Below are 19,158 nucleotides of genomic sequence, written 5' to 3'. Positions count from 1 at the left end.
ATTACAGGGTCCCTGACTCGCACAAATTTTTATTTAGAAACCCTGCTGCTGATCCTGAAACTATTTCACAGGGTCCAAAGGGAGTTAAGGCCTTAACAGCAAAAACTCCTACACCCTCTGACAGATTCAAGGGCACTGAATAGATGGGGAAAGAAGGTTTATACATCCGCAACCTTGGCAATTAGGGCCTTAAATTGCCAGTTTCATATGCTCAAGTATCAGTAACATGTTACGGGATTGCTTAAACAGAAAATGATTTCTGAATGTGAAGAAAATAAAGAATTGCAGGAATTATTGCATGCATCTGAACAGGTTGGAAAGCATACTTTGCAATGTGGTTTTGATTCCTTAGAGGCCTCCTGCAGGGCCGCAGTTACTGGATCTGTGATTAGGAATCATGCCTGGCTGAAAGAGCAAAATTTGCCTGATCATGTTAAAGCTAAATTACTGGATGCACCTTTACAGCATGATACTCTGTTATTAAGGCAGAAGAGGTTTTAAAGAAAATGGAAGACAAAGCTAAGTCTATGCAAACTGTAAAAGACTTCTTACAAGTGCAGCCACCAAGATTCAGTAGACACTGGCCTACCAAAAAATGTGTCCTTTCCTGTGTCCGACAGAGCACAAAGGGGCAAATCCAGACTCCCTAAGGGTTCCAAATACCAGGCATAAGATTCTTACAGGTCAAAGCAATGGGGTGCTTCTACCTCCAAATCTGGAGGAGATAAAGCGCAACCCTAAAGAAAACAGTCTCAATGGCTTCCCCCTGCCTTCACCAAGCACTTACCTTTTGGCAGCACCCTTAGGGGGAAAATTTGCACTTTTTGCTCAAAATTGGCAGTTAATAACCCAAGACAAGTGGGTGCTAAACACTGTATCACAGGGATACAGATTCCATTTCCCTACTCTGCCAATGGCAAACGGTTGGCCAGATCTGCCAAAAAATCAATGGGCAAAGGCACAGAAATGGCTTACGTCCCTCATGGACATGGGGGCCATTCAGCCAGTACCAGAACAGGAAAAAGGACAAGTTTTTTACTCAAGACTGTTCTTGGCACCCAGAAAGGACAAGGCCTGGCGGCCAATACTGGATTTATCAACTTTGAACACATACCTGGACATTCCAAAATTCAAAATGCTGACTTTGCAGCAGCTTCTGCCCATGCTGGGCAAGAATGCTTGACTGGTGACATTAGACCTAAAAGAGGCATACCTGCATGTCCCAATAAGGGAATCGTGCAGAAGATACCTCAGTTTCAAGGCTGGCTTAATGCATTACCAATTCTCTGCACTGCCCTTTGGCTTATCTACTGCTCCCAGGGTCTGTACAAAGTGCCTGGCACCAGTAATTGCCTTTTGCAGACAAAGAGGTATACAAATATATCCTTACTTGGACGACTGTCTCATTCAAGCAGAGAACAAGGACATTCTTCTTCTACACCTGGCATTTGTGAAAAGGCTGCTATCATGCCTAGGGTACACAGTAAACGAAAAGAAATCACAACTGGTACCCTCTCAAAAGATAACATTCCTGGGTGCAAGCTTGAATACAACTGCCCAGATGGCTTACCTCACGCCAGACAAACAAAGGCAACTGACTACTTACTTCAAACTGATGGCAACAAAAACCCAGTTATCTGCAAGACAAAGTCTGCAGGCTTTGGGCTTCATGACATCCTGCATCCTACTAATTCCATATGCAAGACTGCATATGAGGAAACTTCAGTGGTACCTAAAAAGTTTATGGAGTCAACATTATCATAGTCTGGAAACAATGATTCCTCTCATTCCCTGCCTACAACAGGAGTTTCTATGGTGGGCAAAGGCATGTCACCAAAACATGGGACGGCCCTTCACTCTACCGCCTGCCAGCCAAACCTTAAAACAAATGCATCAGATTATGCATGGGGGGCCCATCTGGCGAGAAGATGCATTCAGGGCATATGGACCCCAAAACAAATGCATCTGCATATCAACCAAAAAGAGATGCTAGCTGTTCAAAATGCCCTAACAGCCTTCAAGGACTTACTTCATCCAGGACAACTACTGATAAAGACGGACAACACCACGGTTATGTGGTACATAAACAAGCAGGAGGGCACACACTCATACCCCCTTTGCAGATTAGCCATGGCACTGTGGGACACAGCTTTGACTTACCAAATACATCTTCAAGCTCAATTCCTGCCAGGAAAACAAAACACGCTGGCAGACGATTTAAGCAGAAACCTTATGGACCCTCACGAGTGGAAACTAGATCCACAAGTCTTCAGCATGATAAAGAAATGGGGGAGCCCGGACATAGGTCTATTTGCCTCTCCTCAAAATTATCAATTGAAAAGATTCTGCACAAGGACTTATCACAGACAAGCATAAAAAGTGGACGCCCTATCCTTCAGTTGGAAAAACCTATCAGTTTACGCCTTTCCTCCTCTGCCTCTTCTTCCCAGGGTCCTACTTAGTCAGACAAGAGAAAACAAAGATGATACTAATTGCCCCTGACTGGCCCCGCCAATACTGGTACCCAATCTTAAGGAACTTGTCTCAATACCCAGCTTGGACCCTACCTCAAAGACCTCAACTACTGTCCCAGCAAAACAATCAGATTCTGCACAATCAACTCCAAACACTGAACCTGGCAGCATGGCTGATCATGTAGTTATGCAAACAACACCTCTCAGTAAAGCTGTGATGGATGTCATTTTGGAAGCCAGAAGGCCTAGTACTAGAAAATCTTATGCTGAGAAGAGATTCTGTGCTTGGAATCAAGCACAAGGAGCTGATACAGCAGAACCAAATATTCCTCAGATATAACAATACTTGACTGAGATGACTGACAAAGGCCTATCTTTCTCATCAATTAAAATGTATGCCTCCCAGAAGATCACCAATACCTGCATGGGACCTCAATTATGTGTTGGAAAAGCTCACTCGGCCTCCATTTGAACCAGCTGCTACTGCGGATATGAAGTTCTTATCATGGAACACAGCTCTGGTCCTAGCAATTACTTCAGCAAGAAGAGTCTCAGAGCTACAGGCCCTCATGGCTGAAGAGCCTTTTATCATATTTTACCCAGACAGGGTGTTTCTGAGGACCAATCCTTCATTTATGCCTAAGGTGGTTTCCAGTGTGGCTCTTAACCAAACTATTCATCTGCCAACCTTTTATCCAAATCCGCAGAACAAGGAGGAGAGAATTCTGTATTCCTTGGATGTACACAGACAGCTAAGATTCTACTTGAGCAGGACTAAAGCTCTAAGAAAAACTGAGCAGTTACTAGTCACATATGCTGCAGGATCAGAAGGAACGGCTATTTCAAAGCAGGCTACTTCAAAGTAGATAAGCCACTCATCCGTTTCTGCTACTTACACCATGGTAAACCCGTGCCCAAGGGCATTGGGTCTCATTCCACCAGAGCTGCAGGTATGTCAGCAGCCTTTCTCAGAGGAGTATCAACCAAGGACATTCTAAAGGCTGCTACTTGAGTTCTGTTCACACCTTTACAAAGCATTATCATTTGCCTCTCTACTCTTATGTCCAGGGCAGGCTTTGCCACTGCAGTTCTGCAGGGCCTTATAGCCGCACCAAATGCTGTTTAGCTCCAGCCTCCCATTCCATAGCTTTGAGATTCTACCCATATGTAATGACTGCAACAGTGAAACACGAAGAACATAGTACAGTTGTGTACACTTACCATAAATGTAGATGTTAGAGTGTATTCATTGTTGCAGTCCAGGTTACCCGCCCACCATCCCCCTTTCAGTCTGGAGTTTATCTTTCCTTCTCTATCTTCTACAACCTATGTGGTGTATTTGCTTGTAGATGAAGGTAAAGTTTATATTGATGCATGTATATATATTTTTGCTACCTTTTTGGGGGCACCTGACATCTGGGGCAAGAAAAACTAAAGAAAATGACGTCTGCTGCATATTTTATACCCCTGATGACCTGACATCATGGAAGAGGAGACAGCAACCAACGCAGGACCCAAGACTTTGGAATTCAGACCGACTGAGGGCAACCTGCCAGCAGATTACCCAAATGTAGTGACTGCAACAGTGAATACACTCAGACATCTACATTTATGGTAAGTGTACACAACTGTACGTTTTCTATGCTGCAGGTTACATAGAGTTGTAATAACTCAGCAAGTTATGATTGTAAATATGAGCAAAGTGGTAAATGCTGTCAATAGCGATGCTAATACAACAAATGCAGTCTTTTCTTTAAGTGAAGTTTAGTCCTTTCCTCAAAATAATAAAATAAGGGGGGCCTGAAAGAATAATAGTTCACTGTCTTTTCACTAGCATGATTAGCTTGAATAAAAAGCTGCAAAAATAATATGAAATATAAAGGGTTAATTTAGAAATAATATAAAATGCTGAAAAATAAAAAATAGTGTGGTGGCAGACTTAGATTTTTTGGCATCCGTGTAAAGGAGTATGTTATTGAGAAACAAAGTCTGTAAAATAACTGTGCAGATGGTAGCTAGAAGGACATCAATGAAGTAAAGAGATGTAACATCAAGTTTCAGATAGTGCTGGAACACCACGTTTCAGATGATGCAAGACTGAGTTTCCATGGGTCATCAAACTATAAAGAACCAAGGACAAGTAAACAAAGGAAAACTGTTATACAAAAAAATTAACTGTTATAGTCAGAATCTGAGAAAAAATATCAGACTTTTAGGTATAAATACAGTCAAGCTTTCGGTATTTGCCATAGAGAGCTGACAACATCTGTGTTACATACTTGTAGATCTGAAAAGAAAAATGTGATAGTAAAGCATATTAACTGAAACCGTTATCTTCGTGTATTTATTGTACTCCGTACAATACAGTAATATGACTAGTTGATTACAATAAATAGTTAAATGAACTGTGGTATGCATGCATGTAAATGCAAGTAACAGCAAGAAACAAACACGAAGACGTCATATAATGTTTTCATCTAGTACCTGTTTTAACATTTTGAGTGATATTGTAAGAGTCAAGTTAAGAGTCTAAAGTGGGATTGAAAGAAGAGTTCTATTTTAGATTCAGATATGCACAAATAATTAAGTTATTGTTGTAATGATAAGGTTTGCTTTAGAGCTTAATGAAGAAAATAGATGCTTGCTGGTGAATGGATATAATTAGTGGCCAAGATTATTTTAGTGTGGTCACCTAGAAACAGTTTTAGTAGAATCCAACTAGGACTGTCATCTTGAGTCATCCAACACAAGACTGTTGAGAGTGCAAGCATTTAGAGCAGTCCTTTCAACTAAATTATTTTATTTCTAAAAACAAAATAAATCCACTTCCAAATTCTCTTTCTTCAAAAAAGATGTTCACTACAGATCATTCATTTTATAGCTTTTATTGGAATAAGCACTTCCATCTTTGTAGACTTCTTCAGACCCAGTTCTTACCTCTAAACGTTCTATGATAATGTTGCCACTATAAATATTGTTACTGAGAGGACATAGTACTCTGTGGAATAATCCAGTTCCACCCAGTTGACCTTTCACCTCTTCAGAATGAAGATGTCTGCTTCCCTCTGGATCATCATTGTTCTGTTGATGTCACATGTTTGCCTCCCCTGTACAGAACCACTTTGATCCATATCTGTCAATTCTGACAGCATCTTTGACATTCTTTTAGCTAGTATAGACATAGATGCTTACCATCATGGTTTAAATTGAAATGGTTCTATATGAAGCTGGGTCTGAGAGGTCTTTCTTCCAAGATGCTTGTACTTCGCCTCCTTTTAAAATATTAAACACCGTCAGTATTCCAGATCTTTATCACTCACTTTCCCCCCAAGTTCCAAGCTTGCACAGGAATACTAATGTGTTGTCCTGGAGACTTACCTGCAGATTGATTATACATCACTGTTTTAATCTTATCCCCTTTTATCTTAGCTTTTAGTTGTTGAGCCCGATCTTCCACTAACCTTCACATAAGTGAGTCTCCTATAAATATTAACATTTGTGCTCTTTCTTGGTTTCCACATTCCTCTGCTTTGTACAAATTTTCATAAAATTTCTGAAATGTCTCTAATACCGTAATAAGATCTGTTTTACTTCTTTTGTCATATACTGTCTAAGTTTGGCGACAGACCTTTCAGCTTCCTGTTGTTTAAGTCAGTGTGCTAAATGTTTTTGTGCTCTGGAGTTATCAAACTTTTTTGCTTTACAGCAGTTTTTCTAAACTTAGTCATATTATCCAAATGCTCCATTATTTTCTTTAGTACTGTGCATTTGGCTTTTTTTCTTTTGTGCAATTCCTCTTGCAATACTTTAACCTTTGTTAGCCCCTCTGAATAATTCCTATTACATCTTAACCATATCACTTCCTCTTTCATTATTCCTGTTTTTAAACTCCATTTTCATTTTACCCCACTTACTACCTATCCCTTCTGAAGAAATTTCTCTTTCCTAATAACTCTCAAGTAATTTCCACTACCCATTTGTTAAATTCCCCTCTTTCTAGTAGGTAGGTGGGAAAGTCCAGTGTGTCAGTTTTACTTCCTTAGCTGCATTTTTATATTCGGTTTTATCAGTACAAGATCTGAAATAGTTATTAGATGTGTGTGTGTGTGTGTGTGTGTGTGTGTGTGTGTGTGTGTGTGTGTGTGTGTGTGTGTGTAAGTTTAGCTTTCAGTTAAATGCACATGTTCCTATCAAGTCTAGGCCAGTTGTACTTTGGGGAATAATATGTAAATTCTGTCAAGAGTTCCTACAACTGAGTTAATCTTCATACCAAATATTTTTCATAAATGTATTTAGAAATCTACCCTTTTGTTATATTTCCTTTCATTGTCCCCCTGATATGTCCTCAGTATTCCAAGCCAAGATGTCCATTGTGTTTCACTGTTGCAGTCATCACCCTTGGGTTATCCTGCTGGCAGGCTACCCGTAGTCGGCCGGAATTCCAAAGTCTAGGTCCGGCATCATCTCTTCCCTGATGTCAGTGCGCCAGGGGTATAAAATATGCAGCCGACACCATTTTCTTCAGTCTTTTGCCTCGCAGTGCCCGAAGCATAAGCAGTTTGCAAGTGCCAATCGGCCGACTCCTGAGATTTTCAAATACGAATTTCAGAACCGATGTCTTCATTAAAGCTAAGTACCCCATTGGGGAAACTTTTCTCTTGCTCCAGGCAGATGTCAGAAAAAGTTAACAATTGTATTTCTTGTGGGAAGCAAATACCTCATAAGGATTTTCAGTCTTACTGTATTCCTTGTCTAGGCCCTGATCATAATGTTGCTAGCTGTCGGTTTTGTGCTAGATTTAACCAATGCACTATCAAGTGTCTGTTCGATTTTGCCTTCCATTACTTTGGCCGAAGATTTAACTACATAATGCTGTTGGACCAGCCGACAACCGGAGTTTACAAAAAATGCATGGAAAAAAATAGGCATCCGAGGTCCAAAACCGACGATGAAGCCTCTGCTAGGCCAGTCGCCGGTTCACCGGTTCTCAGTGAGGTGCTTTCACAGCCCCTGGCGCCCGCTACCTCAGAGCCACAGGCCGCTTCCGACTCCCACGTGGAGCCGACTGGGCCTCTGGATACTCAAGGTATTGGTCATTTGGAAATCATACCCTCAGATGGGTCCGGAGCCGCTGAGCAGGCATCGGCTTCTGAGGGTGTCTTCAGACCTACACAACTTTATATCAAGCCATCTTCAGCTTCAAAGACAAAGACTAAAGCAGCACTAAAGACAAAGAAACAAGTACAGCATTCACCTACTCAGACTTCCATGCCTAAAAACAGATGCTTAAAATGGCCGAAGACCTAATTACCTTGATCAGGGGTTCCCATTCTCCTCCTGATAAGAGGCCTAGGCAAGAGACAGAGTATGATTCTTCTGATCAGGTTTCTGTTTCCTCTGATTCCTCTTGTGAACAGGATTTCTCCATGCTTCCCTATGAGGATTCTGATGCTGAAGAATCCATTCCTTCAGCCTCTCCTCCTGAGGATTATTCTTTTGGGGAAACCCTACATACCATGAGGGAACATTTCCACTGGGAGAGCCAGCCAAGATTACTCTGAATCTAAGAAAAGGCTCAGAGACTTTATGCTACTTCCTCAGCACAGACCCTCAGCTATTCCACCTGTTCTAGACATTGTAGATTATGTATTTTCAGAGTCCGGCCTATCCCCAGACTCTTTACCCCCTGCACCTGCTAAGCCAGACAGATACTACAGGGTCCCGGATTCTCATAAATTTCTGTATAAAAACCCCGCTGCTGACCCAGAAGCTATATCTCAAAGTCCCAAGGGGGTTAAAGCTTCCACTGCAAAAAACCCTGTTCCCTCTGACAGGGATTCCAGGTCTTTAGACAGATGGGGGGAAAAAAAGTGTACACTTCTGCAACCCTGGCTGTAAGGGCTTTAAATTGTCAGTTTCATATGCTCAAATACCAACAATATTTAAATTCACTGCTTAAACAGAAAATGTTGACAAATACTGAATGTTCAGAGAACAAGGAATTACAGGAGTTATTGCATGCAACTGAACAAGTGGGAAAGCAAACTTTGCAATGTGGTTATGATTCTCTGGAGGCCTCTTGCAGGGATGCTGTTACAGGTTCTGTTATAAGAAGGCATGCTTGGTTAAAGGAACAAAATCTGCCAGATCATGTTAAAGCAAAATTGTTAGATGCACCTTTACAGCATGATACTTTGTTTGGCACAAAAGCAGAAGAAGTGTTGAAAAAAATGGGGGATTAAGCAAAATCCATGCAGACAGCCAAGGATTTCTTACAGGTACAGCCACCCAGGTTTAGCCGAAACTGGCCTTCTAAAAATTGGTCCTTTCCAGCGTCAGACAGACCACAAAGAGGCAGATACAGGTGTCCCAGGGGCAGATCTCAGCCCCAAGGCACCTACAGGCCTAAACAATGGAGTGCTCCTACCTCCAAAAGCGAACAAGACAAATCACAACCTTTCAGGAAACAGTCCCAATGACTTTCCTCTACCAGATCCAAGCACTTTTCTTTTGGCAGCCCCCTTAGGGGGAAAAGTAGCACTTTTTTCTTCAAATTGGCAAAGGATTACCCAAGACAAATGGGTCCTGAATATAGTGTCCCAAGGCTACAGTTTCCATTTTCACACTCTACCAAGGTCAAGAGGCATGCCAGACCTGCCACACAATCAATGGGCAGAGTCACAAAAACAAATTACAGCCCTCATGGATATGAGGGCCATTCCGCATGTACCACAACAAGAACAGGGGCAAGGATTTTACTCCAGACTTTTCCTAGTATCCAGAAAGGACAAAACCTGGAGACCAATACTGGACCTGTCTATACTAAACACGTTTCTGGAAGTTCAAAAATTCAAGATGTTGACTCTACAGCAGCTACTGCCCATGCTGGGCAAGAAAGCATGACTCATAACTTTGGACCTAAAAGAGGCATACCTGCATGTCCCAATCAGACAATCTTGCAGAAGATACCTCAGATTCATAGCTGGCTCAATGCATTACCAATTTTCTGCACTGCCCTTTGGCTTATCTACTGCGTCCAGGGTCTTCACAAAATGCCTGGCACCAGTAATTGCGTTTTGTAGAGAAAATGGAATTCAAATATACCCCTACTTGGACGACTACCTAATTCAAGCAGAGAACAAAGACATTCTACTAAAGCACCTGGTGTTTGTGAAAAGATTACTGATTTGCCTAGGGTACTCAGTAAACGAAAAGAAATCAAAATTAGTGCCCTCTCAAGAGATAATATTCCTGGGTGCAAGCCTAAATACAACTGCCCAGATGGCTTATCTCACGCCAGACAAACAAAAACAACTGACTACTTATTTCAAGAATTTGGCAACAAAAACCCACTTATCTGCAAGGAAAATCCTGCAGGCCTTGGGTTTCATGGCATCCTGCATACTACTAATTCCATATGCCAGACTGCATATGAGGAAACTACAATGGTACCTAAAAAGTGTTTGGACTCAACATTGCCACAGCCTGGAGACAGTAATTGCACTCATTCCCTGCCTGCAACAGGAGTTTTGATGGTGGGCAGAAGCCTGTCACCACAACAAAGGTCTGCCATTCAGTTTACCCCCAGCCAAACAAACACTGACAACGTATGGATTAGATTATGCCTGGGGGGCCCATATGGCAGGAAAATGTATTCAGGGCACATGGCCTGCAAACCAGATGCATCTTCACATCAATCAAAAAGAGATGCTAGCTGTTCAAAATGCCCTAACAGCTTTCAAGGACCTACTTCATCCAGGGCAGTTACTGATAAAGACAGACAACACTACGGTCAAGTGGTACATAAACAGGGAGGTACACATTCCTACCCCCTCTGCAGACAAACAATGACCTTAAGGGACACAGCATTGGCCTTTCAGGTTCATCTGCAAGCACAATTCCTGCCAGGAAAAACAAATACTCTGGCAGACGAACTAAGCAGAAACCTCATGGATCCCCATGAATGGAAACTGGATCCACAAATCTTCAGCCAGATAATAAGGAAATGGGGATGCCCAGACATAGATCTATTTGCTTCCCCTCACAACTGCCAATTGCAGAGATTTTGCACAAGGACTTATCACAAGCAAGCATGGAAAGTGGACGCCCTATCCTTCAGCTGGAAAAATCTAACGGTATATGCCTTTCCCCGACTGCCACTCCTACCCAGGGTACTCCTAAAAGTCAGACAAGAGAAGCCAAAAATGATACTGATTGCACCAGACTGGCCACGCCAGCACTGGTACCCAATCCTGAAGAGCTTGCCTCAGGGTCCAGCATGGATACTGCCACAGACTTCTCACTTGCTGACCCAGCAAAACAGTCAGATCCTGCACAGCCAACTCAGGACCATAAATCTGGCGGCATGGCGAATACTGTAGCCATTCAGAACACTCCACTTTCAAAAGCTGTTATGGATATGATCTTGGAGGCCAGGAGGCCCAGTACCAGAAAATCTTTTGCAGAAAAATGGAAGCGATTCTCTGCTTGGAACCAGGAACAAGGCATAGACACGCGTGTACCACAATATCCCTCATATTTTACAATACCTAACTGAGGTGCTAAACAAAGGCCTTTCCTTCTCATCTATTAAGATTCATGCCTCTGCCATTTCAGCCCATTACAATACGGAACCACCTATTTTTTCTCATCCTTTAATAAGGCAGTACCTCAGAGGGGCCAAAAACATTAAGCCTCCAAGGAGAGCACCAATTCCGACCTGGGATCTCAATTATGTTTTGGAAAAACTCACACTACCCCCTTTTGAGCCAGCATCAACAGCAGATATAAAATTCTGATCCTGGAAAACAGCACTGCTCCTGGCAATAACCTCTGCAAGACGAGTCTCAGAGTTACAAGCACTCATGGCTGTGGAACCTTTCATCATTTTTCATCCAGACATGGATTCTCTGAGGACAAACCCTACATTAATGCCTAAGGTGGTGTCCAGTGTGTCTCTCAACCAAACCATTGAATTACCAACCTTTTATCCTAATCCACAGAACAAGGGTGAGAAAATTCTATATTCTTTGGATATACACAGGCAGTTAATATTCTACTTAGATAGAACTAAAGCTTTCAGAAAGTCTGAGCAACTTTTAGTGTCATATGCTGCAGGTTCACAAGGCAAAGCTATCTCAAAACAGACTATTTCTAAATGGATAAGCCATTGCATCTGCTTCTGCTATTTCCAACATGGCAAATCAGTGCCTAAGGACATTAGGCCTCATTCCACCAGATCAGCAGCCACTTCAGCAGCCTTCCTCAGAGGAGTACCAACCAAAGATATCTTAGAGGCTGCAACTTGGAGTTCAGTGCACACCTTCACAAAGCACTACCACTTACCTCTTTACTCTAATTCCAGAGCAGGCTTTGCCACTGCAGTTCTGCAGGGCCTCATAGCCTCTCTTAATCCTATTTAGCCCAGCCACCCTACTTTAGCTTTGGGATTCAACCCAAGGGTGATGACTGCAACAGTGAAACATGATGAACATTGTACAGTTGTGTACCTACCATAAATGTAGATGTTCGAGTGTACTCACTGTTGCAGTCCAGGTTACCCACCCACCACCCCCCTTTCCCTTGCTGGGGCTTATCTGCACTTCTCTACCCTATACAACCTTTTTGGTGTATTTGCTTGTAGTTGAAGGACATGTTATTTTTGAGCATGCATTTTTATTGGCATATTCTTTCAGCCTTCCAATTTAGGGGCACCTGCCATCTGGGGCAAGAAAAACTGAAGAAAATGGCGTTGGCTGTATCTTTTATACTCCTGGCGCACTGACATCAGGGAAGAGGCGACAACAGCCGATGCCAGACCTAGACATTGGAATTCCGGCCAACTACGGGTAGCCTGCCAGCAGGATAACCCAAGGGTGATGACTGCAACAGTGAATACACTCGAACATCTACATTTATGGTAGGTACACAACTGTACTTTCTCTTCCTACCTGTAAGTCATATTCCATGCTAAAAGCTAATTATTTCCCGCAAATAAGCTCCACAGTAACAGTTTTTGATAGAATATAAATACATGCCACTATAATCCTCCTCCCTAGCCAGTATCCCCCTGTACTACCACAAGTCTACCATTATTATCTTTTTTCCTCTTCTGTCGCTATTGGAGACACTCTGGCAATCAGCATTATTACTCTCCTTTCCTTTATCCCCGATAAACTTCTGATATCCTTCTTTGTCAAATTGACATGGTCATTTCTTTCCAAGTGTGTATCCTGTAGCATTGTTGTTTGCTGTCTGCATTTCTTAATATAATTCAATACTCTGGCCTTAGGCTTTCGAAAGACATGCATAAATGGGCGTGCCTTCATTCAAGGTTGAATGTCGAGCTAGCACCTCGGCGTTCGTGAAAATCTACTGCCAATCATTAGCAGACCGGACCAGTTCCGCTGTGGCGACCCCTAACCGGGAAAAGCCGAAAGACAACAACAACAACTCTGGCCTTACAGGTATCAACAGAAAAGGCACTTACATTCCAGTATAACGTGGACAAAATAGCTTTTCTGATAAAATGCTATTAGTCCAACCTGTTATTGTTATACATGGCAGTTTGTATGGGTTACCTATTAGAAAATCAAAGTTACGGAACTTTGAATGCCATATGGTCGACACCATATGAGGGAAGTTCCGTAACTTTGAAATTAAAAAAAAAAAAAAAAAAAAAGACAACGTACCCTGATAAGTTAAAGCAAGGGGGCAAGCCCCCATGCACCCCCACACCCCCCACTACTTAAATATACCAACTCTGAGATCGCACTTTAACAAACTACGATGCAGAAAGGGAAGATTTCCCTTTTCTACACTGTAGCGCAATCTCGGAGTTGGTATATTTTAAGTAGTGGGGGTGAAGGGGGCTTGACCCCCCTGCCTACACCCTTTACTTTTTTCTTTTTTTTTTTAATGTTAATTTTGACGAATTTGAATTTCCAATTGTTCGATCATTAAAGGTTGACTTTGAGTTATTCGGACAATTAGAAATTCGATGTTCAAATAGGAACCCATTTTTTTAATGTATAGTTCCAACTTTTGTCTTACATGCACATGCAAATTTTTGGTGTACTGATCTACTGTATAGATATGTCATATTTTTCAAGACTTTTTTCCCTTTAACAAAATCCCTCAAACAAAAAACTAAACATATTATCAGAACACATCCTTCCCCTGTTAACTCTGAACAAACAAAGCTATCTGCATTTTAAACAAATTAAGTTTAACCCTCCTGATAATTGCCCTAGATTGACAGCTGCACCCATATGCATTACTTAATCAAAAGTTAAGGTTACCCATGTTAAAACACGATACACAATGTTCCCACTTACACTGATTGCTGCCTGTTGTTTTGTATCTCTATTCCCCTTTCAGATGTAAAAAATAGCTTGTATGTTTTCAGAAAATTTAACTTTTTAGCCTTAAGAAAAAGTACACTTGCAACCTTTAAATAAAACTAAATTATGTATACTGTTCTATTAAGTACATTAATGTATCAAGGCTGTTGGTGAGGCTACTATCTCTTATTCACTTTTTATAGCTTCAAACTTTATTTTTCACTACACTGCTTGCCATTATGTATTTAAAGATTGCATTTCTCTCAGCAAGGAATGTTCAATAATTTCAAGATTTATTACTTGTACCTGCAGACAGCTTGTCTCCATGTAAAAGTAGTTAGCAGTGAGAAAAATGGTTAACTATCTTGCCCATGCTTAAAGGAATCTTTGTAAATTTAATTCAGAATAGATTGTACTGCATGGCCAAACAACTTCAACTACAGACTTCTGTCCCACTGAGAACATTTGCTAACAGGAAAAAATGCAAGCTAATACATGTGCAAATGCAAGAAACTTAGCCTTTTTTGTGTCTTTCATCATGTTGTCTTAAAAAAAAAACTTGTTCATACCTTAAAGCAAAGTAAATTAATCTAGACATCCACATTTGCAAAAGGAAGGAAACACATTATCTTAATTCTACATATAATGTAATGTAATACTATAATATAATGTAGTATAATATAATACAATCAATACTTTTATATCCCACCTACCAGCCCAAGATTACAATATTATATTAACTTAAACTTCCTTCTGTACAGACCTACTCTTGTAGTACTGTAAAGCCTACATTTCTTAAAACAAAAAAGTATTTGTTTACTTTAGTATCTTTAACATGCACAGCAGTCACTGAAAAGACCATGACCACATTTAAAATACCCATGACTGCACACTACACCAATCCGCTTTACAATATAGCATGCAGTTTACATCATGGAATATTTTTTTTTTTACAAATACTACTAAGAGCAAAAATGTTTTACTTATAGTTACTTATTTTCCCTTTACTATTGTTCTAAACATAAATGATGTAAAGTGGGGATATATGCATTACACTCCACCACAAGTTTGTTGAAGTCAACACAATTCCAGTCTTTCACAGCCACTTTTTCTTTCAAAACCGTATATCACAAATGGGATTGATGCTTTATGGTCTCCAGTTTATTCACTGATTTCATTGTTGCTGGTCTTCTGATATCTGTCTCCAAACACAAGACTGTGGTTCAAGTTCAAGATAATTGCGAGTCCTTCTTGTCTATTCACATGCTTTTTTTTCTCTCTCTCAAGCATTTTCTTTTGGAATATTGAAAAATGTTTTACTGGCAAAGTCTCTTTGAGATTTATTGTCAGAAGAATGAGGAACAGAGCCCCGTTCTGCTTGCTGGATCACTTTTTGTTGGATAAACATTTTTATTTCCTCCTCCTTCATCAAAACATGACTTTGATCCTGCAGAAAAAATATTCTGAAGACAGCTGGATACAGCTTAAATCTCACACCTGTCTCTTGACATTTGCTGATTGGTGGGATAACTATGCTTCTCTTCTGCCTGGTGTACAGTGAATAATCATTTCCCACAAAGACTCTGCTATCTCTTAATTTGTAATACTTTTTTCCTTCTGTTACAGTTTTGTCAGCATCAACTTTTTCTGCTGATATGATGGAATCTTTACTAATACAGGTCTTACCCGCGTTCTTATGGGCAGATTTTGAGCATACTTTTGATGCGCCATTTCAGTTAACAAATCCTGTTGTTGAACTCCAGTCCAGTTATTTATTTGTGCTTTCATAAAATTAATACAGTCTTTTCCTTCCAGTTTCTCTGGTACAATAGAAAATCTCAGGTTTTCTCTGCAGACTCTTTGCTGTAACCGTACTACTTTTTAAACAGCTTTTCTTGAGATCTCATACTCATCAGTCTTTTCATTTTAACTTCTGAGTTTTGCAGTTTTATCAGTTCGTCTGAAAAGCTAGTCAAAGCTTCTTCTATTTTCCAGCCTTTTGTTATATGAGTTGATATATTCATTAAACATTTAATTTAATTTTTCCTCTCTGATTACATTTAATTCATTTTTTTCAACTAAATTACTGGAAACCCTATCTTGTACCAAAGCTAAAGTTTGATCTGCTTTTTGCTGAACATTTGCAGGATTCTTCCCAGCCCGTGTTTTCTGTTCACATATTCTGGTTGATTTTCTTTCAGGTTTTCCAAATTTCTTTGCTGCATCCAGGCATTGTATTTACTAGCCAATAACTAAATTTGACTCAAGCTGACAACTTCATTGGCCCTTTTTTTCTCATTTTATGGGAAAACCGAAATTAAGCTGTTGATCAGTGTATAGGTGTCCTGCAAGTCGTCTGGTGTCTTCAGATATATTACTTTCTCCTTTTGCCACATTTTAGTCGGGTGCAAGTCTTTCTACTATTTTGATTTCATTTTTACTAGAATAGGTCTTGGCTGCTCTCTCATTTAGCAAATCCTGCTGTGGAACACCAGTCCCATTGCTTATTTGTACTTACATAAAATGAATACTACCCACTCATTCTAGTTTTTCACTTTAAGTAAAATAAGTGTGTTGAATACCTTTGTGTCTTTATCTCCAGTCACATTTAGTAAAGGGAGACATGGTACTCTTTCAGGCTTTTCATTATTATTATTATTATGCCTGCAGTTAGTAAGATAGAAAATGTCTTGAAATAAAGCTTCTAGTTTCTTATCAAATTACTCTGCACTGAAATAATTCATGTTCATACCTGGTACATTTTGATGCATACTTTGTATTTCTAAACATTTAAATAGTTGAAAACAAGTAATATATTTATTTTCACTTATGATACCATGCAATATCGGGGTGCTTATTGGAATGCTCTCTTAACAACACAGACACTGTGACTGGGTTACTCGTCTGGATGTGGTGCTTGCTTTTGTTTCTAGAAAGTATACCATATGACTTGCAACTTACTGTAGTTGTCACAATATCTGACGATGTATACCTCATATAGTATATATTCACTTTAGGTATTTGCTACCTAATAGAAAGTTAGACTGTAGTGCTCACTTTCAGTTTACTAATTTTTGCTTCTCCGTAATTGCAAGATAACAAGTGAAAAATGATACAATTGATTAATGAATGATGTTGGTTGCGTTTCTGTCTGGCCTAGTATTCATACTGTACATTTTTTTTTTTCTTGCCTAAGGAGGAGCTCAGGGAGTTGAGAGACCAACCCACTGATCCACAAGCTGAACAAGAACTAATCAACAGCATTGAAGAAGTGTATTTTTCTAGTGAAACCCTTGATATTGTAAAATATGAACTAGAGGTAAGAGTTGAATATTGTCATATTAATACAGTTCTTAAGTAAACTACAGTGCAAGTACATAGACAAGAATAGGGCACATGAAATGAAGATATTGTAATAGGTACTGGAAACCAGGAATGTGTTGGCGCCAGGTTTTGTGCACTATATTTATGCAAAATGCAAGATGTTATAACATTACTAAAAATAACACTTCTGTGAGTTAAGGCGGTCCGTATATTTGTTTACGGTGTATGAAGTGAAATTGCTGAATGAATTAGAGGTCCAGGAGGCCTTGAAAAGTTAGTGGCTTTCTGTTGATGTCTGCGGCACTAGTCACTCTTACAACATTAAAACTGGATATTCATTTGTATTTGACACCAGAGGAGATGGAAGTTTAAGGCACTATTGAGAAAAGCTGGTTTGGAACATAGTTTGGGGCTGTCTTTGCGCAAGCATTTAACATCCGAATGGGCTACATAAAAGAGCAGAAGCTAATGAATGACATTTTTTGAAAATTATCATTCAGAACAGAGGAGGTGAAAGAAGATTGTTAGAAAAATCATAAGATGGCAAATACATAACTTAAACTTTTGCTAGTAATGAGGGAGTACTTTGGTGCCTGCAGTGGTCGTCAAAGAAACCGGATACATGTGCAGTAACCAGAAAATGAACATGCCATGTCATTATCTAGTGTAAGACTAGAATTAATTGCTTTGCAGTTCTGTAACATTTAGCTTGACTGGTTCATGTCCAATGTTGACATGAATAATTTCATTGTATCAGTACAAGCCACAGAATTTCAAGTTGAGATGTTTTTGCAGCATAGGTTCATAGGTTAGTACTAGGTTAGCTGCCCTTGCGAGCCATTGTAAGCCTAGCCAATTATCCCTTGTGAGACATAAACCCTGTACCTTGTGTTTGTAAGGCAAACACCTTAACCATTAGGCCACCCTCCCAACCCAAATAATCAGCCCTTGCAAGTCTCGAACCCAGGACCCTGCACATCATAGTCACAGCAAGCTACCACTAAACCATTTGACCCATGAATGTTGCTTGTAGGATATGGGCAGCATATGTTAGCACAGCTCAGCACTTGCTTCTTACCATTTTTCCTGGGTCATCTAGCTGAATAGTGTTGGCAGTTTCATGTTCCCTTCATCTCATTCTCTAATTTCACATAGACTGGTGCTTGATCTTTGCATGGAAATATCGAGTGTCTTTATGTTTTCCTATAAGACTGTATTTTCTGTGTTCATTGTAATTGTACCATATTCAACCTGTTCCAGCATGAAGCAAATTCTGCTGTCTGCCATTAGACACTGTATTGCGTTTGAGGTGTAAGTGTGATATCAGACACTGCTCTTTTGTGCTGTGTTTATTGGTGCTGTCCATCGCAGTCATAGTAAAGCCTTAGAAAACAACTTTCAGCAGGACGTGGGCTTAATAAAGGCTAGGGATACTCCTCAGAATGATTTTTTTTTTCACAAAGTAACAAGAAAGAGCACAGAGAAGATAAAGAGCATAAGAAAAAGAACTATACAAGAAATGAGCAGCACATTTATTTTTTTCTAAACCAGACAAAGGCAAATAAATTGTTCTCCTTGCTGTGGCATCTTGACCTTCCCCACCTGTTGGCAGGCACCTAACTAGGCATTTATGGATTTCACAGGTGTGTACTCTGTGTGTGTAATCCTTGGAGCTCATTCAGTGACTGATCCAGGGAATTCATCTTAGCTCTTAGTTTAAGAGTCCTTGTATCCCTTTGCGCCATTCAGTCCTTTCTTTTTTATGATAGAGATTCACATTTTCTCAGGTGCCCCTATAACCAGTGCACATGCATCTCCTGTTCACTGAACACAGTACTTAGTGATAGGTAAAAAACATTAGCCCACTGAAAATTTATTTGGAGTCTGTAGTGACTCTTAAAAGGATTCCAGCACAGAAGCTGGGAGGGGCAGTCTCAGGAGTTCAGAAGACCTGGTTACCCCTTGACAGAAGGCCTTTTTAACAGGAACTTTTACTGCTCGAGGCATCATCCAGCATC

At 40.3% G+C, this 19,158-nt stretch overlaps 1 protein-coding gene across 2 annotated transcripts in view; it reads left to right on the top strand.

The window, feature by feature from the left end:
* The window catches only part of VPS50 (VPS50 subunit of EARP/GARPII complex), a 2,487,651-nt gene that overhangs the window by 373,468 nt on the left and 2,095,025 nt on the right, over positions 1-19,158 (top strand). For both annotated transcript variants that reach the window (XM_044067641.1, XM_044067642.1), the window contains exon 3: positions 17,013-17,135. In XM_044067641.1, coding sequence (XP_043923576.1) covers positions 17,013-17,135 — 123 coding nt within the window. The remainder of the gene's footprint in view (positions 1-17,012; positions 17,136-19,158) is intronic.

Source organism: Protopterus annectens, chromosome 3.part1, assembly GCF_019279795.1.
Source record: "Protopterus annectens isolate FY-2018-M chromosome 3.part1, PAN1.0, whole genome shotgun sequence".
NCBI lineage: Eukaryota > Metazoa > Chordata > Ceratodontiformes > Protopteridae > Protopterus > Protopterus annectens.
Note: the sequence above shows the minus strand (reverse complement) of the source record. Positions and strands in the feature narration are given on the sequence as shown.